The sequence below is a fragment of the Zalophus californianus genome, chromosome X, assembly GCF_009762305.2.
Source record: "Zalophus californianus isolate mZalCal1 chromosome X, mZalCal1.pri.v2, whole genome shotgun sequence".
Lineage (NCBI taxonomy): Eukaryota > Metazoa > Chordata > Mammalia > Carnivora > Otariidae > Zalophus > Zalophus californianus.
Window position 1 is genome coordinate 898,156 of NC_045612.1, and position 27,961 is coordinate 926,116.

The following is a 27,961-nucleotide window of genomic DNA, read 5'->3' on the forward strand; positions in this document are numbered from 1 at the left end:
CGGGTCCGGGGGCGGAGCGCGGGCGGTGCTCCGCCTCCGCCCGCCCAGCGCGCTGCCTGCGGGGTGGTGACGGGCCCGGCCGCGCCACCTCCGCCGCCTCTGCAGCCCCGCAGGCCTCGGCGCTCGTACTCCCGGCTCTGCGCGGCTCGCGGCTCGCGGCCCCGCGTCCAGGTTCCTGCAAGATGACGCTCAAGGCGAGCGAGGGCGAGGGCGGGGGCAGCATGCGCACGGCGCTCTCCGACCTGTACCTGGAGCACTTGCTGCAGAAGCGCAGCCGGCCCGAGGTGAGAGGGCCCCGCGGTTCCCTGGGAGCAGGGTGAGGGGCCGGGACTCGGCTCCAGGCCGCGCCGCCCGCCGCGGGACCTGCTCGGTCCGTGGCCCGGCCCCGGGGGGGCTGCCCTCGGGATGGAGGCCGCGGCGGCTACCGGGGGTTCGTATGGAGGGCTTCAGGTGCGGTGGGTCGTTTCCCCCAGGAGCCCTCGTAGGTGGAAATTAGGAGAGGCCGCGCGGCCTGTACAGAGCGCTTATTAAGGTCAAGGAAAACTTCTTCGTGGACGGAAGGGAAAGGCTAAGGGGAAAGACTTTAAGGAACAGATCGCAAAAGAGTCGGTCGGCTTGCTTGTTGAAATGCTTGTGTTTGGGTCAGCAGAAACGGTTGTAAAACCTAACTCTGCCTCTAAAGCGCTCACTCACCGTCCGTCTGCATTTAGGGAGGGCCCCTTGTGCTACGGTGCAGATGGGGTGGCCTGTGTGTATCTTCGGGTGGACAAGGAATGCACGGATTCCAGAGGTAATGGTGCCCTCCGGATTCCTGGGATGGGTGGCAGATAGCTGTTAACCTCTGCCCTCAAGGATGCCCGGAGAGGATGTTGAGCATTTCCGTATTATCTCTCATGGTTCTGAGTGTGGATTTCACCCAGCAAAATAAGGTTGTCTCTTACGCAGAGGTGCAGCCGCCAGAATGCTCACTCACTCCTCTGCAGGCTGAGGCTGGCTCCCACTTGGAGCCATCGCCCAGAATATAGGTCCAGCAGCCGCTCCAGGTAGCCTGGCCTTCCTCACAGGTTGGTGGTCAGGTACTACTAGTGAATGTCCACAGAGCGAGAGAGAGAGAGAGAGAGAGAGAGAGTGCGAGCCAAGCAGCAGCTGCACTGTCTACAGTGAGCCAGCCTCAGAAGTCCGTGTGAATCTCCTTCCTAGACTGCAGGATTTTTCAGGGCAGGCCTATTTCATGCTCACTACTTTTATTTTAAATGCCTAATAAAGAGGTCCTCAGAAATGTTTCTGAATTAATAAATGACTGAAGAGGTGGACAGAAGAGATTAAGCATAACCTTCCACTTCCACAGATGAGGACACTGAAGATTCACAAGGTAAAGCAAACAGTAGAGCTATAGACTGTTTGGGCTGGTAGCTCAAGGAAACAATTGATAAGCATCAGTGCAGTGTTCACACCTGTGTGTTGTTTCCAGTTACGATCGCAGTATTCTAGGCTTGAATGAGTGCCGGAATGAGCAGGTGGGGAACGCAGTATTGTTATTCAGATGGCAAGACAGAATTGGAAGGTATGTAGTGGAATATGCACTAGGAGGGAATCAGGATCTAAAACAACCTGGCTCCCCATAGGCTTGGATTCTCTGTAATCAGTTCACTTGGCTGCGCCTTAACTTTTTAATAAAATCTCTTTATTAAATTTCCTTTTGGCAGCTTTACTGAGGTATAATTAGCATACATATAATTCATAAATTTATTTAGTCTGTTCAATAAGATTTCACAAATTCATACAGTCATGTAACCAGAAAGTTCCCTGGTGGTCCTTTACCCTCATTCCCCCCACCCCCGGAAACCTGGAAATCATCCTGGAAACAGAGCTGCATTTTGACGCTATTTGACACTAGCATTTGGCCTTTTCAGGAGTGTGTTATAAGTGGAATCCAACTGTATGCAGTCTTTTCTGTCAGGCTCCTTCCACTCAGCACAACCAGAGCCCCATATATAACTGAAGGACCAGACCTTGTGTAAACCTCTCGGCTCCTTAGGGACAGGCTTCAGAGACTGTGGGCCTTTTGGACGGAAGGCCCTAATCACTACAAGACTTATGTTGTAGTGCACCCTCTGAGTCAGCAGTTTTGGTGGAGCTGTGCATTTATCCTCAATTACTGCACATGGTCTACTGGGTAGCCAGTTTTGGTGTTCTTAAAGAATTTGAAGCAGATGAAAGAAAACTCGCTAAATTCTTGAATGGAATAGCACCCAGATCGGCCACTGTGCGGACACTGGAGGGAAAATCTCCAGCGGGTCCTTGAGGTTCACCTTCCCTCTGGGACTCCTTCCTTTGCTGCCAACACTAGGCTTTGCTTCTCGCTTGCCATGTACCCTTGGGCAAGCTTCTGGGCTCTCTGTGCCTTAGGTTTCTCTTCTCCGTCAAACGGACCTGTTTGGAGAGTTGTGGGGATGGTTACGTGAGGTAATGCTTGTCAAACACTTTGAACTGCACTGGTCCGTCCAAAATCCCCCTCAGAGCTGCCTGTCCCGTAGCATCAGCACATCTTCCCCTACGGGCAAGAAGCCCGCCAGCCTGTGACGTGGAATTGTTGGCTTTGACGGAATCGAGAAAATGGTGAAGCTGAAAGCTTCTTTTAAGGGGAATGCTTTCTGTAAAAGTTCTGAAGACTCAAAACCCAAAGTTTCACTTCTTTTTTTAAAGATTTTATTTATTTATTTATTTGACAGAGAGAGAGAGAGAGAGAGAGAGTACAAGCAGAGAGAGGGGAAGAAGCAGGCTCTGTCCCAGGGCGCTGGGATCATCGCAGATGCTTCACCGACTGAGCCACCCAGGCGCCCCTCAAAGTTTCACTTCTGATTATAGTTCACATTTAATATTGAAAAAGGATGCCCCGCCTGGGTGGCTCAGTCTGTTAAGGGGTAAATGTCTGCCTTGGACTCAGGTCATGATCCCTCCCCCTCCTTCAGCAAAGAGTCGGCTTCTCCCTCTGCCCCTCCCACCACTCATGCTCTCTCTCTCTCAGATAAATAAGTAAAATCTTCAAAAAAAAGAAATAATTTCACAATAGATTGGAACTGTAGCCTGTCTCCCGTATTTAAGTATATTTCTTTTCTTGGAGAAACTCATAAGCTATCTCTGGCCTTGTTCTTTACAGCAGTGCTCACTAGTGCACATAAAATTGGTTGAGGAATTCCTCTTGCATTCTGCTCAAAACAGCACTTTGCCCATGTACTAAATCCCTCAAAGTTCACTAACAAATAAGTCAGGCCCCAGGCAAGCTTCCCCTAAGATCTGTCTGATGATCCGTAGGGGGCAGATGCGTTACCCCACGCTGGTAGTCGTCTGTTCTGACCAGTCTGTTGATTGCCTACTACATTCAGGCCTGGTTCTGGAGCTGAGAAGTCCAGAAGGGAGGACACAGAGGCAGGTGTAGAGTGCTGTAAAGCTGTCAGACCTTGAGTCCTGCCGAATCTAGGACATCATTGGTGAATGGTGCTCCAGGCCGGGGCAGCTGCTTGTGCAAAACCATTGAGGTTCTTGCCAGAGTGTGACACCCTGAGTGTGATCATTTTTCGTTGTGAAAACTAATACACACCCCCCCCCAGTTGTGACAATCAAAAAATGTCTTGAGACACTGTCAAATTTTCCCCAGGGCAAGGGAGACAGAATCAGTAGACATTTCGTGGATGCAGAGATTTCACCCCTAAGCAGTGAATTGCTCAAACCTTTCAGTGTTGCTAAAACTGGAGGACCCTGAGTGTGGAGTGTAGGAAAGCAAGAGTAAATGCAGCTCCAAACTTGTCTGCAGGGCAAGGGAAGTGACCCCGAGGGCAGGGAAAACAGGAAGAAAAACTCTGAATTAGGGAACCAGAAGTTTCTTTTTTTTTTTTTTTTTAAGATTTTATTTATTTATTTGAGAGAGAGAGACACAGTGAGAGAGGAAACACAAGCAGGGGGAGTGGGAGAGGGAGAAGCAGGCTTCCCACGGAGCAGGGAGCCCGATGTGGGGCTCGATGTGGGGCTCGATCCCAGGACCCTGGGATCATGACCTGAGCCGAAGGCAGACGCTTAACGACTGAGCCACCCAGGCGCCCTGGGAACCAGAAGTTTCTTTTCTGATGCTTCACTTTTTCCTTTTCCTTCATATCAAGAAATATACATGCATACATACATATGTAGGTTTTGGCTCAAGAGTCACCTTCCCTGCGAGGGAAGAAGCCTTTGCCTCTGTACCTAGTACACTGGGTAGATAAAGTGCATTGGAAAAGGATCTTTAGAGACTTGACCTTTGGATTGATTGATCTGTGTGTTCTCAAATGGATTTAGTGCCTGAGAAACAGTGCACCTAGTTAATGTATGATTTTAAGATAGTTCTCGCCAGAAACTTCTGGCTCCTGGGCTTTCCTCTCCCCAGCTCTTGTCATTTGTGGTAAAAGTGCTAAGCTCTTTCTAATAATACCGTAGAGTACTCTTGGTTCTCTCAGTTTCTCTTTTTTTCCCCAAAGTGGAATAGATCTTGCCCAGGTTGATGTGGGGCCGCTCCCACAGTCTGCCGTCTGGGGATGGCTTGGCTTCTTGGCCTGGCCTTCTCCTAAGTCTCTGCGTGGAAACAGTTGGCCAAGAGCCTAAAAGTAGGCTGAACAAATGTTTGTTCTTGCCTGCAGTCGCTGTCACTCATTCTTAATGCGATTGTTTGGATGAAAAAGCCAGCTTTAGTTGCACTGTTTTATTCACCCGCACCCGCGCCCACCCCGCCCCCCAGCCCCGCCAAGTTTGTTTTCATTTCTTTTTAAGTCCCAGCTTCCTTTGAACCCTGCGGCAGATGTTTCCTCCCAGTCCAGCAGTTCCGGTAGTTAACAGCCAAAAGGCTGCAGACCAAAGGCCGGAGGCGTTGGGGGGTTGCTCCCCAGTTTCTGCAGCCCGTGAGCTGAGGGGCGAGCGGTCACCCCTACCCAGAGCCACTCCCCACACCCACCGGGAGATGAGGGTGGTGAGCTTTCAGTTGGAAGCAAACTCTAGGGCATTTGCCTAATTTACTTGTTCAGCATTGCTCGTGTCACTTGGCAGTCATGTGGCAGTGGTGGCAATGGTGGTGGTAATGACTCAGGAAACAGCAGCACGTGCCTCACGAGTCATTCATGTCATCAGTGAGTGTGGAGCAAGCTCCTGGTGTAGGTGCCTGTGTGGGACTTACGTTCCAGCTCAAGGAGACAAAGCGAACAGAAGAAACAATCAAATCTGTATCTCCCAGCTGTGGAAACAACACAAGTTAGGGCAGATCAGGGGGCCAGGACAGGTGTCTGGTAAGCAGTAGGTCAAAAGATGGGCAAGTTAAGTATCCCGAGTGGAAGGCCAACACCTTCCCCTTTCTCCTGGGTTCAGTGTGGGCCACTTGTGTAGCAGGAAGCCTGGGATGCAACTTCATGGGACGAAACTTGTGTCTGGATCGCAATGCTTGTCTGGAGAACAGACTGCTCTTTCGTCTACCCCTAGGACTTCCTGTCGTCTTCTTCTTTGTTCCCCTGAAGGTGCCACCCTCCTCATCAATCAGAAAGCCTTTGTGAAGCTCCATTTGCTAGTTCTGAAGAAAGCTGAAAACCATGTTTTGTGTCCTTTGAGTGCTTACACTCTTAAGACAACCTTAAACTTGATGGAGGCTATCTTTTCCATTTATCATTTACGTTGCATGAATGAATGAATGAATGAATGAATGAATGAATGAATGACTTGCCCTTATAGTAATGAGCTGCCCAAGGGCAGACAGCATGACTTAACTATGTGAAGATGTCCTGCACTTCATGTGGTCACAGACCCACAGATTGAATTAAGGAATCACCTCTAGAGTGTGTGTGTGTGTGTGTGTGTGTGTGTGTGTGTGTGTGTGTGTGTGTGTGTACACAGACATCAAGTGGAAGTTTATGTCTGTAGATCCTTGTTCCCACAGTTGTCTGTTGTGAGGAGATACAGGGGCTGCTTGGAGGAACTTACTGTGAGGTGAGATTGAAGAGTAGTCTAGGGAAGTTTCGGTAAAGACATACAGGAAGACAGGGTTGCTCAAGGACAAGTTTGCAGTGGAGAACATTGTGGTTTGATTTTAGAAGCCTTACTATTACACGTCGGTAATAGCACATTGAAGATTTCCGTTTATCTTAGTCATCGTTCGCAACTTCTGGGTGAGTGTAATAGTGACTCTTAGTCATCGCAAAGAACATCTTGATGGGTAAGCACATTTGAAAGACCAACCTTTGGGATAGCAGCTCTTGAACTTTTCTGACTGGAATGTGTTCTGCCTCCGGTAAGCTTTGCTGAGTCCTTAATTTAAAGGCTGACATGTTAAAAACAATCTTTGCAATAAAGCTGAATAAGAAGAATATGAGGTAAGTGTGCCGGTTTATCAGCCTGTTCTAGGTACACTATCATGTAGGCTTCTTCCCATTTCAAAGGTCAGTTTGTATTCTGTGGACTGAGACTTTCTAATCTGTCACTCTTCAGAACAGTGTGCAGGTTGCCACTGAGTCTGGAAACACAGGTGAATCATCGTAAACACTTTATTGACAGTACGTTACAGCACATGATAAAATAATATGAGCCATGTTTCCTGACTTTAGGGCCACCTACGGTTAGCAACGCACATAAATGGTAGTTGCTGATAAACCTATAGAATTCATTCCTGAGTTGAGTTTTCAGCTTTTCTGGCCCCACAATTAGTAGTGGTAAGAAATTCATAAATGAGGGTCAAAGAGAATCCTGGGTTTTATTTCATGCTCTGAGGCCAGAAAATTGACACTTGAGCTCATCATTTTTTTGCAGCAATCACATGCGGATGGTAAGAACATCCAGACAGCACAGATGGTGAATTTGAGAAGAGGGAGTCTTCCTTCCAACATGACACTATTTTTCCTCTGGTTTTCTTGAGTCTACTCACTTGAAATATGTAATGTCATGCCCTATTGCGGGGATCTGTGGCAGTAGCTACTTCGCTTTGAGGAGTGTTAACCACATGGTCCCGGGTCACCATGGGCCATACTTTGAAGAACTGTTTGGTCACTGTGTGTCGTGGCCTCTTACTTTCCCAGAAACCAATCCTGTACACCACATAGCTCTCAAGGATGTCTTGTCGGTAGTCGTTCTTTGGTTCCAAGCTCTCTTGGTTCTAGTTGTTGGGTTGCAAACAAGTGCTACTTGCCGGCCATTTTGCTAGTCGTTTTGTGCAAATAAGTTCAGTTCTGTCTACTAGGAGTTCAATAATCGTACAGTATCAGGACCATGGAATCGACACGGGTACAAAGTGTGAGTGTAGTTCTGTGCCATTTTGTCGTGCGTGTGTGTATAACGGCCACGCCAGTCAAGGTACAGAACTGCCCTGGATAGTCACGTGTCTCCTCATTCCTGTCATCCTTAATCCTTGGCGACCACTAATCTGTTCTCCCTTTCTATAATTTTGTGATCTCAAAAATGTGATATAAATGGACTCATAATATGCAGCCTCTTGAGATTGACTTTTTTTCACTCATCAGAAAGCCTTTGAGATCTATCCCAAGTTGTTGTGTATATTAATAGTTTCCTTTTTATTGCTGAGAAGTGTTTCATGGTATGGATGGACTACAGTCATCTGTTGAACTGATCACCAATAACTTTATAGCCATTCTGGTTGTTTCCAAGCTTTGGCTATTGGGAATAAAGTTGTTATGAACCTCCACATAGAAGTTTTGTGTGAACATTTCTCTCAGGGTGCTGTTGCTGGGCTGGGTCCTGTTGCTGGGCTGTAAGGTACTTGTTGTTTTTTAAAAGATTTTATTTACTTCTTTGTCAGAGAGAAGGAGAGAGCCGGAGAGAGAGAGAGCGAGAGAGAGAGAGAACACAAACGGAGGGGAAGGGCAGAGGGAGAAGCAGGCTCCTGGAGGAACAGAGAGCTGGCTTCTCCCTCTGCCTTTGCCTCTCTGTCTCTCATGAATAAATAAAATCGTAGAAAGTACCTAACTCTCTTCCCAAATGGCCATGCCATTTTACATTCCCACCAGGAAGGATGAGAGATTCAGTTTCTTCGCATCCTCACCTGCGTTTAGTGTTGTCATCGCTTTTATCTTCGCCATTATGATAGGCGTGTGGTGGGATCTCATTGTGGTTTTAGTTTGCATTTCTCCCTGACGGCCATCCTTCCTTCCTTACCCTCTTCAGTGATACCTGTTCCGGTCTTTTGCCCACTTTTTAAAAAGATTTATTTATACATTTGAGAGAGAGTGAGCAGGCGTATGCAAGTTGGGTTGGGCAGAGGGGAAGAGAGAATCCCAAGCAGGCTCCACCTCCAGCTCGGAACCCTATGTGGGCTGATCCCAGGACCCCGAAATTATGAGCCCAGTGCCCTGAACCAAAATCAAGAGCCCAATGCCCAACCCACTGAGCCACCCAGGATCCCGGTCTTTTGCCCATTTTTTAATTAGATGGTTTTTATTTTTTTTAAGTTTTTATTTAAATTCCATTTCGTTAACACAGTGTAATATTAGTTTCAGGTGTACAGTGTAGTGATTGAACACTTCCATACATCACCTGGTGCTCATCACCTTGATGCCCATCACCTAGCTCACCCATCCCCCACCCACCTCCCCTGGGGGAACCATCAGTGCATTCTCTATAGCTTTTCTTTTCTTCAAGTTTTCTATTTAAATTCCATTTAACATACAGTGTACTATTAGTTTCAGGTATAGAATTAGATGGTTTTTAGTGTTGAGCATTGAGCATTCTTTTTTTCTTATTTTTTAAGATTGTATTTATTTATTTGAGAGAGAGAGCGTGCGCACAAGCAGGGGGAGCAGCAGAGGGAGAGGGAGAAGCAGGCTTCCCACGGAGCAGGGAGCCCGACCTGGGGCTCGATCCCAGGACCTGGGATCATGACCTGAGTTGAAGGCAGACGCTTCACCGACTGAGCCACACAGGCACCCCTGAGCATTCTTTATATATTCTAGATTCTAGTCTTTTGTTGGCTGTTTGGTTTGTAAATGTTCCCTCTCATTCTGTAGTTTGTCTTTTCATCCTCCTCACACAGGCCTTCACTGAGCAGAAGTTTTAATTTTTAAGAGGTCCAAATGATCAATTTTTCCTCTTCCTGCATTCGGTGTCAGGTATAAAAACTCATTGTCTAGCCCTAAATCCTGGTGACCGTCTGCTATGTTGTTTTCCTAAAAAGTGTTAGAGTTTTACACTTTACTTGTAGGTCCATGACCCATTGTAAAGGTGTGAGGTTTAGGTCAGTGGAGGTTTGTTTTGCTGTAGCACCATTTATTGAAACGACTACCCTTCCTCCATCGAATTGTTTTTACACCTTTGTCAAAATCACCTGGGCGTATCTGTGTGGGTCTATCTCTGGGTTCTCTATTCTGTTCCGTTAATCTGTGTGTCTCTACCACACAGTCTTAATTACTTGCAACTATGTAAGTCGTGCAGGTGTGTAGACTGATTCCTCGTACTTTCTTCCTTTTCAGAATTTTTCAGCTATTCAAGGGCGTGTGCCTTTATATAACATACATGGTTTTTTTAAAAAGTCATCCAGAGGTACGTTTAATGTAACCCAGATGGATCAGGCGCATGAAGCCAGTTGTGTGTAAGAAAAATAACATCTCAGGTACAGGGGAATCAGCAGGTGACCCTTGGCTTCCATACCAAGGAGTAGGAAGTGAGCTGGAGAGCACGTGGCCACCTGCAGGGCACAGCCACCCTCAGCCTGGCTCAGCCTTGCATGGCCATGTGAGCAGTGCCAGGTCTTCTGAAATTTCTAAGGAGAGCTTGGAATCTTCTGGGTTTTACTAAATTAAAGTATGTGGTCAAAATAAAACAGATTTGTGAGCTGTCCATTTACAATTTCTGCTTTAAATTATACCATTATTCATGTATCATCCCACTCACTGTAGAGAATACGTCTTGCCTCCCCACTTTGTAAGGTGACCAGATCAGTGGCCCCTTCCCTTCATTTCCTTTCTCCTGTCAACTTCTGTCATGGTGTTGACATATACAATCTGTTCTTCAACTATGATTGCTTCATGATTTGTCTATAGGTAGATTCTGAAAAGGGAAAGTCAGTAAATGGTTTTTATATTATTATAACTGACTGCCGACCCAACAGCTTTATCCCATTTCTCCCTGATCTCTTTTAAGATTTTATTTATTTATTGGAGAGAGAAAGCATGACAGAGAGAGAGAGAATGAGCAGGGGGAGCGGCAGAGGGAGAAGCAGGCTTCCCGCCTGCTTCAGCAGGAGCCCGATGCGGGACTTGATCCCAGGACCCCGGGCAGACGTTTAACCGACTGAGCCACCCAGGGGCCCTCCACTTCTCCCTGATCTTGTTTGGGATGGCAGGATGCCCAACTCAGTTCTTATTTTCTGAGCTCCTTTGGCAGTCCAGGACAGCCACGCTGTGCAGCTCTGGCTGAGGAGACATGAATAGATGTCCACTGGCCTGGTCCTTCTTCCTGCCTTGAAAGTGGAGCTGAGGGCCAGATTGGTGGCGTTTTGGGAGCTATTTTCACCTTAAGCCTCATTTCTTTCGTTTTCTGTGCAGGGACTCCTGAGCCCCAGCCCGTTGTGGTCTGCTGGACGGCACAGTCTTCCGTGGCTGATTCTACTATGAGCAGGTTCCCGGCTCTGCTGTCCCAACTCTGCTCGATCTATGACCATTTCCCTATCTCCTTTCCATCTTCTAGAAAGTTATTGATATCTGTCATCCCTGAAGACTTCCTCGTGTTTTCTTTTTTTGTGGGTTTCTCTTTCCCTTCCCCCTTTCCCCGTTTCTTTCATTTACACAGGCTGCCAACTTGAACCTGAATCACAGTCACTTAGGACAAATTTTACCTTGCCAGAATAGAAAGCATTGTGCTTTGTAGCACTTTTGGGAATAATAGGTTTTCATTTGCCTGTATAGAAATTAATTAAAAATGACGGGATGCGTGAAATTTTGAATGCTGCCGATTTTCTTCAGCAGCGTCTAAGGGTGATCTGTTTACTATCCTCGTTTTGCCAGTGAGGAACCTAAAGCACAGAGAGATCAAGAAAGTTGCCCAGAGTTACCCAGCCGTAGTTAAAAGAGTCAGGGACTCAAACCCAGTGGGTGTATAGTTCTGTGAAAAGGTTTGCTACGTGGTGTGTGTACATCAGGACACCCCCAAACCCATGCAATGGTAACTGTATTATTAGACCATTTCCTGTAGGGTGCCTTGAAGTTATATGAAGTTCTGTACTCCCAGGCACCCCAAGTCTATTTTCTAAATACAATACAATTCTATTTTCATAGCTAATTCTCTAGGACTCATGTGACACCCCCTACTGGGTGTGGCTGGCCATATTGCTTTTGATTTACTATTTTATCTGGGGTGGGTGGGGGACACATTCAGAGGTTTCCACTTGACCTTCCCCACTGTGACAGCTCTTACCGCTAGCTCTGGGCTACATCAACATTACCGGACTAGAAAAATGAGGAAGAAGCAACAAAGGAGACTGAGAGGGAGCCCTTCAGGAACAGAGACTGATCCATGTTGCAGTCTAGCAGCCCAGTTACTCTCTTGGTGTCTGGTATCCAGTGGATGGCTGTGCCAGTTTACTCATCATACTGTTGATGGACTTTTGACGTCCTTCCAGGTTTGGGCTTTTAAGAAAACTGTTGGGCTGAGAAGGATACAACACCACTTCCATGGGATTCCTAACAAAAATGTACAGCCTCAGCCTGATCATGAGAAAACATTGCACAAACCCCAGTTGAGAGTCTATAAAACAGCAGGCCTATCCTCTTAAAAATGTCAAAGTCATGAAAGACAAAGAAAGGCTGAGGAGCTTTTCCAAATTAAGGGAGGCTAGAGATGTGAAAACTGAATGCAGTGCATGATCCTGGATCCTGGATCCTGGTCTGGGAAAGAATATATGTATACAGGACATTATAGGGATACCCGATAAGATCTGAAGAGAAACTGAGGAGCAGATACAGTATTGTATGAATGCTAAATTTTCGTTTTTGAGAAAGTTTTTGCTCTCAGAAAACACACGGAAACATTTATGGGTTAAGGAGCATGAGGTCTTCAGATTATGTTCAAATCATTCCAAAAATTAAATTTTATAGTATTTTCTTTTACAAAATAGTGCTGCAATGACATCACTATGCACATCTTTTGGTGCACATGGCACATGGCCGTGCATCTCTGGGGAAGGGCTCGGATGTGGTAGATGCTGTGTCTCTGCACTTTAGGTTCTGTTGTCTGTCCTTCTGCCGGTGCCACCGTGAGTGCCAGTTGTCTGGGAGAAAGGTCACAGTGCAGATATCATCTTGGGATGGTGGGAGGGGTGCCACTTGGGTTCAGTGGTATTACTGTTATCATCATAGGCCAGGGGCTAATCCTAAATGCCTAATTCTCTTCCTGTTTGTAGCAAAGACATAATTGGTGAGAGGCTAATGCTAACCTGAACCATCATTGCGCAGAGCATGAGGATGCTTGAAGGAAGCCCACCCTGGATCTTGGCTATAGCCTGTGCGTGTGTGCACCATACAAGTACATGGCCCCTTACCAGAAACCCTTGGTGCGGCACCCTGGATATCAAACTCATTAATATTTCTGCAGCAAACTGGATAAACATGTCTGTTAAGTTGGATAATAACGTTTACAAATAGCCTCACATCAGAGCCTTTTAGATTTTAGAACTGTGGTTACAGACTGATGGCAGGCCTCTGCTTTGTTGTTTTGACCTGACAGGCTGTGTCACACCAGGTGAATGCCGTGACTGAGGACATGTACACCAATGGTTCTGCTGCCCCAGGTAGCCCTACCCAGGCCAAAGGGCAGGAGGTACGGAAGGTGCGACTCATACAGTTCGAGAAGGTCACAGAAGAGCCCATGGTAATCCCTTATCATATTCTAACCTCCTGCTTACTCCCAACCCCTTGAGTCCCTGGCTCTCATCCCTCCCTCAGGTCTCTCCTCCTGGCAGCTTTGACGCCCATTCTAGTTGAGTACCACCCAGGTACAGATGAAAAAATCTTTCTCCGAAGAAATCACCTTAAGTTACCCTAAAGATGGCTGTGCCATTTGTCTTCATTGCAGGGAATCACTCTGAAGCTGAATGAAAAGCAGTCCTGTACGGTGGCGAGGATTCTTCATGGTGGCATGATTCATAGACAAGGTACCCTGGGGGGCTCCTAGGTCGTGTTTCACTCAGAGATTAATCATTTACCTCCTATTCAGTGGTGAGGGTCAGGAAGCTTACAGTCTTAAACCCAGGAGCATTTTTGTGTGTATGGCAAGAGATTTTCTGTGGCTTAATAACTGGCTTCTTGTCTGAATTGCCCAGTGCCACCATCTCTCCCTCTGAGCATTCTTACACACCCCTTATACCAAAATTTTTCCAGTTGATATTTGAGCAATTAGATATATGCAACCCACTGCATTAGACTTTGAATATGTTGCAGTGAAGGAAACAGACCATCTCTACTTCCTGGAGCTAACAGTTAAATTGAGAAAATACACACATTAAACAAATAATTACAGGTAACTGTGGTATCTTCTTAATGTGAAGGTGCCGTCAATTTTCAGATGCATCATTAAATAGCTCTTATTTGTGGCGGGAGTTGGGGTGAGAGAACATTAAAATATGACATGTTTTTAGTAGCTGACGATAACCTGATTCATTCCACGCTTTGAGCCCTACCCTTTTATGTTTAGTTGGGACTTTTTTTTTTATCTAGAGTGGCACAAACATTCGTAACTACTCTTCACATAGAATCTAACCATTGATTAACTCTACCATTAGGTGGCATTTGTGGGTTTATCTAAACAACAAAGAAACATTACACTTGCTGTGGATATGGTGCTTTTATTCTGCTTGGTCAACACAACTGTCAAGGGCCGGCCTTGGTACATTCCCTTCTCCCGTGGAATATGAACATGCTCTAGGTCATGCTTTCTTTTCTGTGGTGTCTTGATTTCTATTGACAGCTCTTGTTTTAATGTTTATTCTTTGTGGACTGATTTTTCATTTTGTGGTAGGCTCCCTTCACGTCGGGGATGAGATCCTAGAAATCAATGGCACAAATGTGACTAATCACTCAGTAGATCAGCTGCAGAAGGCAATGGTGGGTATTTTCCATGCCATTATGTTTGTGAAGTGTGGATGCACGTTGGTGTCAGTGTATGTCATTTTTCTGTCAAGTCTTTATACCTCATTGAGGGGACTCTTACCACTGCTAATCTTTATTCTGTGCAAGCAATGACAGTTCTCTATTTTTATCTAGCAAATTTCTAAAATAAGGTGAATAACCCAGAGTATCTATCTAGAAAGAACATTGGACTGGGTGTCAGAAAGCGTTGGTCTTTAATGGCAGCTCTAAAACCCTGCTCTACTTCATTCTAGCCATGATTTTGAACAGGTGAATTAATTTCTCTAAGTCATCTGTAAAATGAAGATAGGAATCCCTATTCATAGATTTGTATGAAGAGTGGATGGGATATTATAAATGAAAAGTTGAGGGGCGCCCTGCGGGCTCAGTCAGAAGAGCGTGCGACTCTTGATCTCGGGGTTGTGAGTTTGAGCCCCACATTGGGCATAGAGCTTACTTTAAAAAAAACTGAAAAAACCCCACATGGGGTAGTTGGCCAGAATGTGGCTTTTCACTTGAGACAGAGATAAGGAGACTGAACCTTGGAGAGTTTTGAAACTTGCCCATGGTCACATGGCTGTTAAACGATAGACCTGGGATTTGCTTTAATCAAAAGTCCTCGTGGGGCGCCTGGCTGGCTTGGAGCATGTGACTCTTTATCTCAGGGTTGTGAGTTCAAGCCCCGCTTTGGGTGTGCAAATTACTTAAAAATAAAATCTTTAAAAAAAAAAAAAAGCCCTTGGGAGGTACCTGGCTGACTCAGTCTGAAGAGCATGCAGCTCTTGATCTTGGGGTAGTGAGTTCAAGCCCCACGTTGCAACTTGTAGAGTGTATTTAAAAAAACAAACAAACGAACAAACAAAACAACAAAGCCCCCTCTGGACTTCTGCTTCTGGCTAAACGAAGTAACAGGGACCAGATTTACCCTGCCTTTTGAAACAACCAAAATCCAAACATCCGTGTACCTTTATTAAGAGCTTCAAAATACTTGAAGCAAAAACTGGTGGAACTGCAAGGAGAGAAAGACAAATCCGCAATATTACAGTCCGAGAGTTCAGTCTCTCTCTCAATCATCAACAGAACAAGTAGCGAGAAAATCAGTGAGGCTGTAGAAGCTGCAAAGAACCCTACAATGAGGAGGAACAGGTAGAAGACTTCATTTCCCCGAGGTGGAATTGCTGGATCCTATGATAGTTCTATTTGTAATTCTTAAAAAAGATTTTATTTATTTATTTGACAGAGAGAGACAAGCAGGGGAAGCAGAAGGCTCCCCGCTGAGCAGGGAGACCCGTGCAGGCTGATCCCAGGACCCCAGGATCATGACCTGAGCCAAAGGCAGGTGCCCAACCAGCCGAGCAGGGTAATCCCTTTATTCTAAGAGGAAAATGGGCAAAGCAAATGAAGAGATAATCCAGGTGTCCCATTCTCCCTCTGCCCCTCACCCTGCTCATGCACGCTCTCTCTTTGGCAAATAGATAAATAAAATCTTTAAAAAAAAAATAAAGGATGTCTCTTGCAGCAGATGATAGTGAAAAAAAATTGGCAACAGGTGACATGCCCAGTAATGAGGAGTATGGCTGAATGAATAGCATGTTTGTTAAAAGCAAACAAAAATACATATGAATATGGTTATATGTGTAAATATTTGGAAATGTTTTCTTTCGTGTCGAGAAAGGTATGGGTATATGTGTGCCAGGGTTCCTTTAGGTTCATCTGGAGACCTTTTAGGGTTGAGTGTGGGGAGAAGGGAAAATTATTAGCTTTTTCTTCATTATTCTTTGTGCATCTCCATGTTGTTACACTGGTTTATGGGGCACATGAGACTTTGATATCGAAGGAGGAATTGTCCTCAAAATTTCAAAGTGTGCAGTAAAGATGGGTGTTGGGGGAAAAAAAAACTTTTTGGGGACTTTGAGAGGGGAAATAAGACTTTATGAAACCCCAGATCTATCTATAATATATCCATTATAATTTCTTTTTTAATAGAAAGAAACCAAAGGAATGATCTCATTAAAAGTAATTCCCAACCAGCAAAATCGTCTTCCTGCACTACAGGTATGTGACACCATTTTCTCTGTTGTGTTCTTTGATATTCGATTGAGATGACATGATTTTAGTTTTAAGTTCTCAGTATATCACAAGTGTAGCTGCCTAAACTAAATCGACATCCATTACAAACAGGCAGTCCTTCTTTCTGAGTTGCTTGTTTGTAACCGATGTGAAAGGAAAGGGTAATCTCTTTATTCTAAGAGGAAAATGGGCAAAGCAAATGAAGAGATAATTCATAGGAGGAAAAATACAACTGGACATCGAACATATGAAAAGATAGCCAATTTTACCAGTCATCAAATAAACACAAAATAAAATGTGCAGTATCATTTTTCACCAGCAAATTGGTGATTATTTTTTTTAAGATTTTATTTTAGAGAGAGAGAGCACAAGTTGGGGGGTAGGGGCTGAGGGAGGAGCAGAGGGAGAAGCAGACCTCCCCGCTGAGCAGGGGGCACGATGCGGGGCTCGATCCCAGGACCCTGGGATGGTGATCTGAGCTGAAGGCAGACGCTTAACTGACTGAGCCACCCAGGTGCCCTGCAAATTGGCAAATATTTTTTAAAACAGTAATAGCCCAGTGATTAATAGTGCCAAAGGGAAGAAAGAGTCTTTTTTTTTTTAAAGATTTTATTTATTTATTTGAGAGAGAGACAATGAGAGACAGAGAGCACGAGAGGGAAGAGGGTCAGAGGGAGAAGCAGACTCCCCGCCGAGCAGGGAGCCCGATGCGGGACTCGATCCCGGGACTCCAGGGTCATGACCTGAGCCGAAGGCAGTCGCCCAACCAACTGAGCCACCCAGGCGCCCAGGAAGAAAGAGTCTTAAGAGCACTTACTCAAAATTCATTGAGACTCTACCTCGTACACATCACTTCGCTAGAAACTGGAGGTGATATAAAGAGAAATGGGTCCATTCCCAGTCCACAGACAGTTCATCATCGGTACAGGAGAGAAAGTGTTTGGATAGGGCCTTGGCAGATGAATGTATATAAAAGTTTCTAGCACAGATCATTTATGTTATTGTGGCAAAATTTTCTTTTTAAGCAAACTTTTTAAATCGAAGTTTGGGTATATGTGGGTGTATGTATCTATTACAAAATACACAAGTCGTCAGTATAAAACTAGAATGATTTTCACAAACTGAACCTACCCATTTAACCAGCACCCAGCTCCAGAGACAGAACATGGCTAAGAACCCCTGGACCTGTTTCCAGTTACCGTAACCCTAACTTCTAACATCAGAGACAGGTGTGGCCCCTTTTTGAAATGGATGTAAATTGAATCATACGTTCACTCAGTATGTCTGTGCTGTTGCCCAGTGGCTCCAGACCCTCACCGGTACCTTTTCTTCATTTTGGCCGTTGTGGTTTTGATTTGCATTTCTCCGATGACTAATTAGACTAAGCTCCTTTTTTTTTTTTTTTTTAATGTTTTTCTCCATTTGGATGCCCTCCTTTATGAAGTACCCATTCAAGGCATTTTCTTACTGATTTGTAGGAGCTCTCCATGTATTCTGGATAAGCATCTTGTCCTGTGTCTGTATGAGACTCGCCTTAGTTTTTCAAATTATGTTTGGAAAAATTTACCATCAAAGCCAGTGGGGCCTGTGTGCATGTGTGTTTGGGAGCAGGGGAGGACAGTGTTCTGTAACGGCTTTCAGTACTTTCTTGTAGAGATGTGAGTGCTCATATTTTCAATTTCTTGTGTCACTTTTGGGAAACTGTGTTTTGTAAGGGATTTGTCAAGTGTATTCATGTGAAGTTGTTCACCATATCTTCTTAGAACCTTTTAAACAGGGGCGCCTGGGTGGCTCAGTCGCTGAGCGTCTGCCTTCGGCTCAGTTCATGTTCCCGGGGTCCTGGGATCGAGCCCCGCATCGGGCTCCCTGCTCGGTGGGAAGCCTGCTTCTCCCTCTCCCACTCCCCCTGCTTGTGTTCCTGCTCTCGCTCTCTCTCTCTCTCTCTCTCTCTCTGTCAAATAAATAAAATCTTAAAAAAAAAGAACCTTTTAAACATTTCTAGGATGTCTACCTATCTTCTACACATTGATTTTTATAGTTGGCCTGGCAGTGTATTCAATAGATGACCATACTTAACTAATTCCTCATTCTTGGAAAATTAGCTTGATTCCAATATTTCTGTCTTGTAAATAATGCTGTGGTGAACATACTTTTCCAGACATCGTAAGTGACAACTTGTGCATAGAAGGGGATCGTGGAGACAAGGGGTATCCACATTTTAAGACCTTTGGCACATTCATATTGTTGATTTAACATACCATGAAAAGACTTCCCACGGAAACATGCCTTTCCGATAGTAGCTCCTTTGTTCTCCAAGACAGACAGACAGTCAGCCCTAGTAACCACTAACATGTTGGAGGGATCAGGTCCAACCCCAGTTTCAGTCACTTCTCCCTGCTGTTCACTCAATCCTGAGCCTATTTACTTACAGCAGAACTTGCAACCTGAATGTGCTGGTGTCGGCATCTCTCAGTTCCCTTTGCCTTATTTTTCAGATGTTCATGAGAGCACAGTTTGACTACGATCCCAAAAAGGACCATCTGATCCCTTGCAAGGAGGCGGGACTGAAGTTTGTTACTGGGGACATCATCAAGATAATCAACAAAGATGATAGTAACTGGTGGCAGGGGCGGGTGGAAGGTTCCTCCAAGGAGTCAGCAGGCTTGATCCCTTCTCCTGAGCTGCAGGAATGGTGAGCCACTTTTGTATGGGTGAAACTTGCCAATGCGAGGGACCCATGCTTGCCACACACACGATTGCTTAGCTTCAAAAACCTGTCGCCTCATGTGTAGTTTCTGTTCCTCGACCTAGCCAACCTCCAGCCTTACGTGGCATCATGGCTGAGGGGGCAACAATAAGCCAATGGGCTAGGCTCGGAAGCCGTTACAGGTAAAGGAGCCCGAGTGAAGAGTTCTTCATTTGTCTGTGGGCCTCTGTTTCCTCAAATGCTTTCCCTTTGGTTACAGAGCAAGGGACAGCACGGGGACCGGAGCCCTCCCTGGTCTCCTGCCTCCCAGGCTAATGCTTCTGAGACCCGCAGAAAACAGCCAAATGTGAAATATGTGTCCTTGATGCAAAAATCCCAGCACGTAGAAAAAATAAATCCTGCCCCTGAGTCGGATTGCTTACTTAGTGCTGGGTTACAGTACCTGGCCCTAGGTGTGCCGGACCTCCCCCTGCAAAATAAGTCCAGTGTAAAGACACTGTACAGCCTCAAGGGAGGGGGTCCTTTTAGATTTAAGCCTGAATTCTGGTTGACCTCATCTCTGGGGATGACACAGTGGGAATTATAAACGTGGCACCAAACCACAGGAAGTGCCATATAGAAATAAACTCTTACAGTTAGAGGAACAAATGAGGGACAAACAAATCTGGCCGGCTCAGTCAGTAGAGCACGTGACTCTTGGTCTCAGGGTTGTGAGTTCGAGCCCCACGTTGGGGGTAGAGATGACTTAAAATAAAATCTTAAAACAAATTTGGAATTAGAGCAGCAAATGAAATATAGCGCCAACCCTGCATGATAATGGTGAAAGACCCAGGTAACACGCTGTGAAGAACATCGCGGGATTGGGGGCAGATGGCTGAGGAAGACCCAGTAGCACGGCGGTATTCAAACAGGGGGCTGCAACTTAATGAGGTGTGCAATCAGTGTAGTGGGTTGCAACAAGGATTTCTTTTGAACAATGACATCAGGTAGAAGTATTGGAATATATTTCATGTATCTAAGAGAAGGTATTGTTTTATGAAGCTGCAGTTTTAGTTGTATATGTGATGTGTTTGTATGTTTTATTTATAGATCGATCTGTGCAGAATACATGGCTGCATTGTACAGTATATTTCCTATAATGAAGTAGGGCCATAAAGGTTCAAAAACCAGTGAACCAGAGTGTGGGTTGTGTGTGGAGACTGCTGAGGTTTACGTGTGTGAAGGCAGCAGACAATTCATGGCGCTCCACGCGGCCTGTTAGGCACTCCGTAGACATTGTCTGCAGCTCCCACAGTGGCTCTGCAAACAGGAGGCTCAGAGAGGTGGGTGCCATCCAGACTAACACAGTGATGGCTTCTCAGGGCACAGTCGCTTCCCTTGCCTTTCTGGAGAGTTCTTATGTGGGCATCCAAATACCTGGCATTGGAAATGTGTGCAGGCGGAAGTGACCCCCCCCCGCCATCACACCCTCCCCTCAGTGCAGCCTGACCATTCCAGCTGGGCTCCTTCCACTTGTTTCTTTGTGTGCCCGTTGGCTCCTCCATACCAGTCTAAACCCTGCTCATCACAGACCCAGAGCTCACAGAGAAGGGGGTGGGGGTGGGAGAGCAGGAGGGAGAGAGGGCAGCTGAGGGGGTCCTGGCAGAGACACACAGAGCAAGAGAATGAGGGGGGAATGTGAGAGAAACACAGAGATTGGAGAGAGAAGGAGAGATCCACACAGAGGCTGAGAGAGAGAGAGACACACACACACACACACACACACACACACACACACACACACACACACACACACACACACACACACACACACACACACACACACACACACAGATGGGGGAAGTAGGGAGGCAGAGAGGGACAGGCTGAGAAAAGTAAGGACGGGCCTCAGAGAGTGAGGACTGAGAGGGTCAAGGACAGCACAAAGTTTTTAGGAGATTGGTCTGGAAGTTGTCTTTTTTTTTTTTTTTTTTCAACATTTTATTATTAAGTGATCTCTACACCTAACGTGGGGCTTGAACTTACAGCCCTGAGATCAAGAGTCGCAGGCTCTACCGACTGAACCAGCCATGTGTCCCTGGTCTGGAGGTTTGGTGTAGAAGGGGAAGGGTGACCCTAGGGGCTTTTACGCTGAGGTTCCCCTGACATTCTGGGTCTTTTCCTGCCAGGCGAGTGGCTAGTGTGGCTCAGTCTGCTCCAAGTGAAGCCCCCAGCTGCAGTCCGTTTGGGAAGAAGAAGAAATACAAAGACAAGTACCTGGCCAAGCACAGCTCAAGTAAGCTTCCTGGGCTTCCTCTCTGCCGGCTCCTGGCAGCTAAAGGGAGATGGTGTCGTGCATGGTGGACCATACGTCACACAGGAAGTGTGCCATTTCTTCTGGTTTTCTTTTATTACAACATTCATCTTTCCAGTACCTGTGAAGGAAAGCTAGTGGTCTGCTCACACCCGCTCATTATGCTCACTCCTCAGGTAACCAACCGAACAGCCTTCCAGACCTTTCTCAGTGTGTCAGTGCCATCAGCATGACCAGCTCATGGTCTGAGCAACCCCAGAAAACAGCATGTTTTCCTGAGAACTAATTTTGGTTTTGTTTTTTACCTACTGTGGTAGGTAATATAATATACTAAAATTATAAATGGATTCCAGCAGATTGTAGGTAACAGTTGAATAATCTCCCATTCGGCTCACCCTCCCTAGGAGGGGGCTGGAGTGCAGGGCAGCGTGATGTTACTGAAACTATGGAGAAGAGAGAGGAAAAAGGAGAATATGGGGTCCAGAAAATTAGAAAAAATACTAAGAGTCCCAGGAATTCACTGACAGTCATGTTGAGTTCAGATGGAGGAGGCTGGGAAAAGCAAGAAATCGACCCAAAGGAAAGGCATCCATGGTCCAGAAGTGGTGTACTTCTGGACGCCCTGTCCATCATTCTGTCACTGGCGACTGGTTGTGCCTGACAGTGTCCCAGCTGGTACAGTGCTGGTAAGGTTAGGGGTCTCACTGCTTTTCCATCCCAGCCCCTGTAGCCCATCGTCTACCAGCGTTCGTCTTCTAAAACCAAAATACAGTCACGTCACTTCAGTGACTCCAGGCCCAAGTCCTTTCTCCCCAGCCTCAGCTGCCTTCACGCCAGGCTGACAGACTTTCGGCTCTTTCCCACCTCGCCACCTGGACCACGTTCTTCCCAGCTGTGGAAATGAACATGGCTTGGTTTTCTTTGTCCCTAGTTTTTGACCAGTTGGATGTTGTTTCCTATGAGGAAGTTGTTCGGCTCCCTGCATTCAAGAGGAAGACCCTGGTGCTGATCGGTAACTTCTTGGTGCCCGCCCCCCTCCCCATGTTGCTTTGCTAGTTAGAGTACATCTCCCTCCTTACGGTCGTGCCCGCAGCATATGATGCCCCCTTCTCCCTCCCTGCCTCAGGGAAAAAAAAAAAAAAAAGGCAGTGAGGACAGTCTCTTGGGTTCTCTGAATCCTTACAGGTGTTCCATCTGGATTTGCCTCACAAATGCAACTAAACCTTACAAGTTTTTCAGCAACTAATTATTTTAGGTGGGCAGCTCACCACCCTGTCTTTAGAGTTAAAACAGTTGCTTAGAGGAAATTATTAGGGTTCCAGAGGAATTTCCAGTAAAAACACTGCTTTAAATTCAGTTCCACTGGAACGCCTGGGTGGCTCAGTGGGTGAAGCATCTGCCTTAGGCTGAGGTCATGATCCCAGGGTCCTGGGATCGAGCCCCGCATCGGGCTCCTTGCTCCGCGGGAAGCCTGCTTCTTTCTCTCCCTCTGCCACTCCCCCTGCTTGTGCTCTCTCTTTCTCTGTCAAATAAATAAAATCTTTAAAAAAAAAATCAGTTCCATAAAATCTTTAAAAAAATGATAAAAAAAAAGGGGGGGACACCTCGGTGACTTAGTCGGTTAAGCATCTGCCTTCTGCTCCGGTCATGATCCTGGGGTCCTGGGATCGAGCCCCCACATCGGGCTCCCTGCTCAGTGGGGAGTCTGCTTCTCCCTCTCCCACTCCCCCTGCTTGTGTTCCCTCTCTCGCTGTGTCTTTCTCTCTGTCAAATAAATAAAATCTTAAAAAATATATATTAAAAAAAATAAATCAGTTCCATTAATTTTGGAGAGCTCAGTAAAGCAAATATCTTTAGAAAAGAAATAGAAAACCCATGTGTTAGCTGGCTCCTCTTTGGAAACAACAGTTATGTTCTGAGTCCTGACCCTTAGCCTGTAGAGCCTTGTCTCCCAATGGGGGCCTTGTCCACTCCCTGACCCCAGTCTGGAAGCCACACCTGCTCACTCACTCACCCGCGTCCCATTTCTAAACCTATCCCGACCTTTGACTTTGGGGAAAGAAATGGAAGCCTTCGTGAGAATAATAGCAACCTGGTTTCTGTCTTTTCTCCCTCCCCAGGAGCCAGTGGAGTGGGTCGCAGCCACATTAAGAATGCCCTACTCAGCCAGAACCCGGACAAGTTTGCGTACCCTGCCCCATGTAAGTACCTCTGCGCTCCTTGGAGGACAGGTGAGCACCATTCTGAGATACCAAAGTGGTCTTTTCTATGTGTGACTTTATTTGAAATGTTTGATTATAAAAACAAAACACAATTTGGAAAGATGCAAATGTGTACATATAACCACTCCAGCTCACTATGTTGGCTATTCTTTTCTGTGCTGTTTGCCTGCATAACAGAAGCAGTTGAAAATACTTTTATCCTGCTTTAAATAAGCAAGCAAGTAATATTATTGAAAACATGTATGACTGGGGCGCCTGGCTGGCTCAGTTGGTGGAGCGTACAACTCTTGGTCTCTGGGTTGGGGGTTCAAGCCCTACGTTGGGTGGAGATGTTACTTACAAATAAAATCTTTAAAAAGTTATTACTTTTTTCATCTTACTTTATATTATAAATATTTTCTCATGTGCCTAAATCCCAGTCCGTTGAGTGGCTATCCACTATTGCTTGACATCTAGGCTGCCTCTAATTTTCCTGAAATGTCTTCTGAATCAAAGCAGTGCTCAGGAAAGGCACAATCTCAGCAGTAGGATTCTTCTCAATAGAACGATCAGGCCAGTGGCCAGGTAGGGAATCAGACGACTGCGTTTCCAGAAGTGAATCTGCATAGTATGATTGTGTATATTCCCAGGACGAGATCCTGCTTATCAAAGTAGAAAACTGGATTCTGAATCTGGTATTAGTATTTTTTTACTCCTTGCCTCTACATTTTGCCTTTAGGGATAAGTGACACCTAACTAGGGGCAGAAAGCAGATGGCCCTGGGTTGAGGAATGAGTGGGGAATTCGGAAGTAGAAATAGCCACTGAAGAAGAGTTGTTTCACAAGATGGGAAGAGAGAGGCATGTGCAGTTGTGGATTGACAGGCAAGCAGAGAATGCACAAGACAAGGGCACAGGGGGCTCAATAAACATGGGGTGCAGGAGCGGTCCACTGGGGAGGAGTGTGAGGGGTTAGGTTTCAAGCTGTGATTTCTGGAGCATGTTATTTATTTATTTATTTAATTTAATTTATTGGAGCACGTTTTAGAGGACAGTTTATGTGAATAATAGTAAATGTTGTGACTTAAGAATATCCCAACATTTAACAAAATGAGTTTAAACCAAACCAGAGTACTCTTCTTTCTAAGCTATAAAAAGGAAATTTTACATATGCTTTCAAGAAATCCAAACCCCATAGATCTGTTTAAAAAATATAATCAGGGGCGCCTGGGTGGCTCAGTCAGTTGGGCATCTGCCTTTGGCTCGGATCATGATCCCAGGGTCCTGGGATGGAGCTCTGTCAGGGTCCTTGATCATAGGGGAGCCTGCTTCTCCCTCTCCCTCTGCCTGTTGCTCCCCCTGCTTGTGCTCTAACAAATCAAATCTTTAAAATATATATATAGTCAGCTGTCATTTCTCCAATTCTGAGCTCTAATTCCTGGGGTTAAGAGATGTAACTTCATACAGGGAAAGGGATAGGAATTTTCTACATTGGCCTTTGCCTCTTGAAAGTGAAACACATTCTGGATGGACAGGGCATTTCCTGCTCTGCATCATCTATTGTCAGCCCTTCGGGATCCTGTGGGAGAAACCCCCCCTATTAAACTCTCTGCACCAAAGGCAGCTGGCATTTACGTACAGATACCATGGGCCGAGCCCCTAGGAGATGGTGAGGACCCCCAGTTTCGTCAGGGATTTGGGTTCTTGTGCAGATACAACACGGCCACCCAAGAAGAGTGAGGAAGACGGGAAGGAGTACCACTTCATCTCCACCGAAGAGATGACCAGGAACATCTCTGCCAATGAATTCCTGGAGTTTGGCAGCTACCAGGGCAATATGTTTGGCACCAAATTTGAAACCGTGCACCAGATTCATGAGCAGGACAAGATTGCCATCCTTGACATTGAGCCCCAGGTGGGTAGGCCTGACAAGGCAGGCATGGATGAGGTTTGGTTCACGTAGTTTCACTGGGGTCACCTAAAACCACAATAGTACCAGAAGTGATGGAAATGACTGGGCTTGGTGATGCTCAAAGACATGTACTAGAAGGAAGCCCTCATGATCGCTAACTCTGGTCCTTTTCTTCCTTCCTCCCCTTCCTCTTTCTCTAGACCCTGAAGATTGTCCGCACGGCAGAACTGTCACCATTCATCGTGTTCATCGCACCTACTGACCAGGGCGCTCAGGTGGGAAGGACAGGGTTACGCAGGGTGGGTGGAGGTTCATTCTCCAGGTTTGCCCGGACTGGGACATCAGTCCAGAGGTCAGCTTGTGACCATATCTCCCATGGGCCTCCTGGCTCCTGCTATCCTCCTTCCTGCAAGGCCACGAAGCCAAAGGACATGGGCACATTTGATTTACTCAGCAGACATGTATTAAGCCACTAGGTAGGCCAGCACCCATGCTAGGTAACGGGGACAGAATAAATCAGAGACAGTCATAGTTCCAGAAGTGCTTGGGGTCCAGCGGCAGAGATGGGCAATTTGGCAGATCCTGACACTGGCGCGACATGGGCTCAAGTGGGAAGGACAGAGGCAGCATTGGACCCACCACACCCACCGCCCAGGGGTGTGGTGTGGCTGTGGGGAGAGGGGAAGAGCTAGGGGACCAGGGATACACTGAAAAGCCGCTCCCTGCTCACCACCCGAGTTCCTGCACCTGCTCTCACCAAACACAACAGAGAAGTTGCTGTGTCGGCGTGGCTGCGCGGCCTCCGTTATGCACACTGGCAGGATTGTTTCCTTCCGACCGCCAGACACTACTGCACTCTGTGGCCTGTGCGTGTGGTATTTCACACAAGTGCAGCTCGACCTATAGGAGAAGCTCCAGGCAGGATTGCCAGGTCCAAGGATGCTTGCAATGGGAATGGAAAATTCCCTGGGAGATTGCTTGTTTCCCTGGGCCAGGAGCATGTTATCCAAAGTTTCATTTGTTGACCAATCTACTAGAAAAATGTAGTCTCGCTGTACTTTTATCTCTGTTAAGTGGTTGCGTGTCTTATCAGACTATTGAGGGCTATTTCTATCTTTTCAGCAAACTGCCTGGTCCTGTCCTTAGCTTATTTTTCTTGGGTTATTGGCCTTTTTCTTACTGCTTTCTAGGAACTCTGTAATCGGGTAATTAGCCCTTTGTGACATCAGTTGTAAACATGTTTTTCCCAGTTTGGCATGTCTTTTGGCACTCATTGCTGTGCAAACATCTTTACTTTTATGGAGTTACCAGTCTTTTCATAGCCACTTGTTTGGGATTCTAGAAAGAGGCCTGGGGTTGTAACTCACCCTTATACCTGTCCCAGGATTGCAGCTGTGGTGGTGCTGGTGGTTGCGGCAGTGGGGAGATGCTGCTCACATCCATGCCACAGCGACGGAGCTATTGGTCTTCTGAGCTCTGATGATTTATCATCAGGGTTAGTTTGAGATCCTCTAGAATCACAGTGCTCCGAGTGTCTCTATACCCTACTCTATTAAACATTCTCAAGGAAGGTCTTCAGGGCTGGAGTCTTCAAGCAGGTGACTCTGAGCCAGGCAGTGGTCACCACAATCAGGGTCCAGTTAAAAACCCATCACTGACCTCTTGGGCTGCCATGCTGTGGGGCCTGCTTCATCCATGCTTCTCTTTTCTTTGCAGACGGAAGCCCTGCAGCAGCTGCAAAAGGACTCCGAAGCCATCCGCAGCCAGTACGCACACTACTTTGACCTCTCGCTGGTCAATAATGGCGTTGACGAAACCCTTAAGAAACTGCAAGAAGCCTTTGACCAGGCATGCAGTTCTCCACAGTGGGTGCCTGTCTCCTGGGTTTACTAAGCTTGCAGAAAAGGGGCAGCTACGCTATGCCCTTCTCTAGCAGTTTGAATTTCATTCTCCTTGCTTTAACACAAACAGGGACACTCCACCCAGTATGTCAGCTTCCAGTGCTCTGCATCTATCCTAATTAGGCCAGTGGGTGTCAGTCTTGTTCAAGTCCCTTGGCTGGGCTCCGATTTTCCTGATCGATGGAGCCCCATTGATCAGGGTTTCAGAAGGATCTCTGGAACTCTGAGGCACAGAGTACTATCAAAATGCAACTGCTAATCAAAGATGGTGCACACGGAGAGGAAAAGGCCATGGCCCTTGTTCTTTAAAGCCTGTGCTCCTTCACCTTTACACTGGGCATCTCATGTGTCTTTGAAGCATCTGTAACCTCAACTTTCTAAAATGCCAAAATGAAGCGGCTGTGCAATAGAATGATGTCTGCTCTAGGGACACCCTCAAAAGCAATAAAAACGTTGCTGTGTTAAAATGCCAATACCTTGTAACTCTCTGGGTTTCCACCTGCACGAGTCTCTGGAGAGGGAAATGGCAGCACCTGTCAACCCCTTAGGACAGCATGAATACCAGTTGCCTCTCCTGGGTTCAGAAGTCTCCCTCAAGCACACAGAGGTCAAGATAACCCACCCTCCCATGAGGGGGGTGTGTGCTGGGCAGGGCGCGATCTGGTACGTTACGTGTGGACCTGAACACACACACACGGACATGTAACCTATAAAGCAAGTTTGGGAGCAAAGGTGTGATCATC

General features: G+C 46.4%; 1 protein-coding gene across 1 annotated transcript; it reads left to right on the forward strand.

Moving 5' to 3' along the window:
- Positions 1–57: 57 nt before the first annotated feature.
- MPP1 (membrane palmitoylated protein 1) lies at positions 58–27,691 on the forward strand. Its single transcript, XM_027609231.2, has 12 exons — positions 58–284; positions 12,736–12,879; positions 13,084–13,162; positions 14,026–14,111; positions 16,122–16,190; positions 18,701–18,897; positions 21,081–21,187; positions 22,137–22,217; positions 23,326–23,406; positions 25,118–25,320; positions 25,518–25,592; positions 27,034–27,691. The coding sequence occupies exons 1-12, from the start codon at positions 183–185 to the stop codon at positions 27,208–27,210; spliced, it is 1,401 nt and encodes a 466-aa protein (XP_027465032.1). The 5' UTR covers positions 58–182; the 3' UTR covers positions 27,211–27,691.
- The last annotated feature ends 270 nt before the right edge of the window (positions 27,692–27,961 follow it).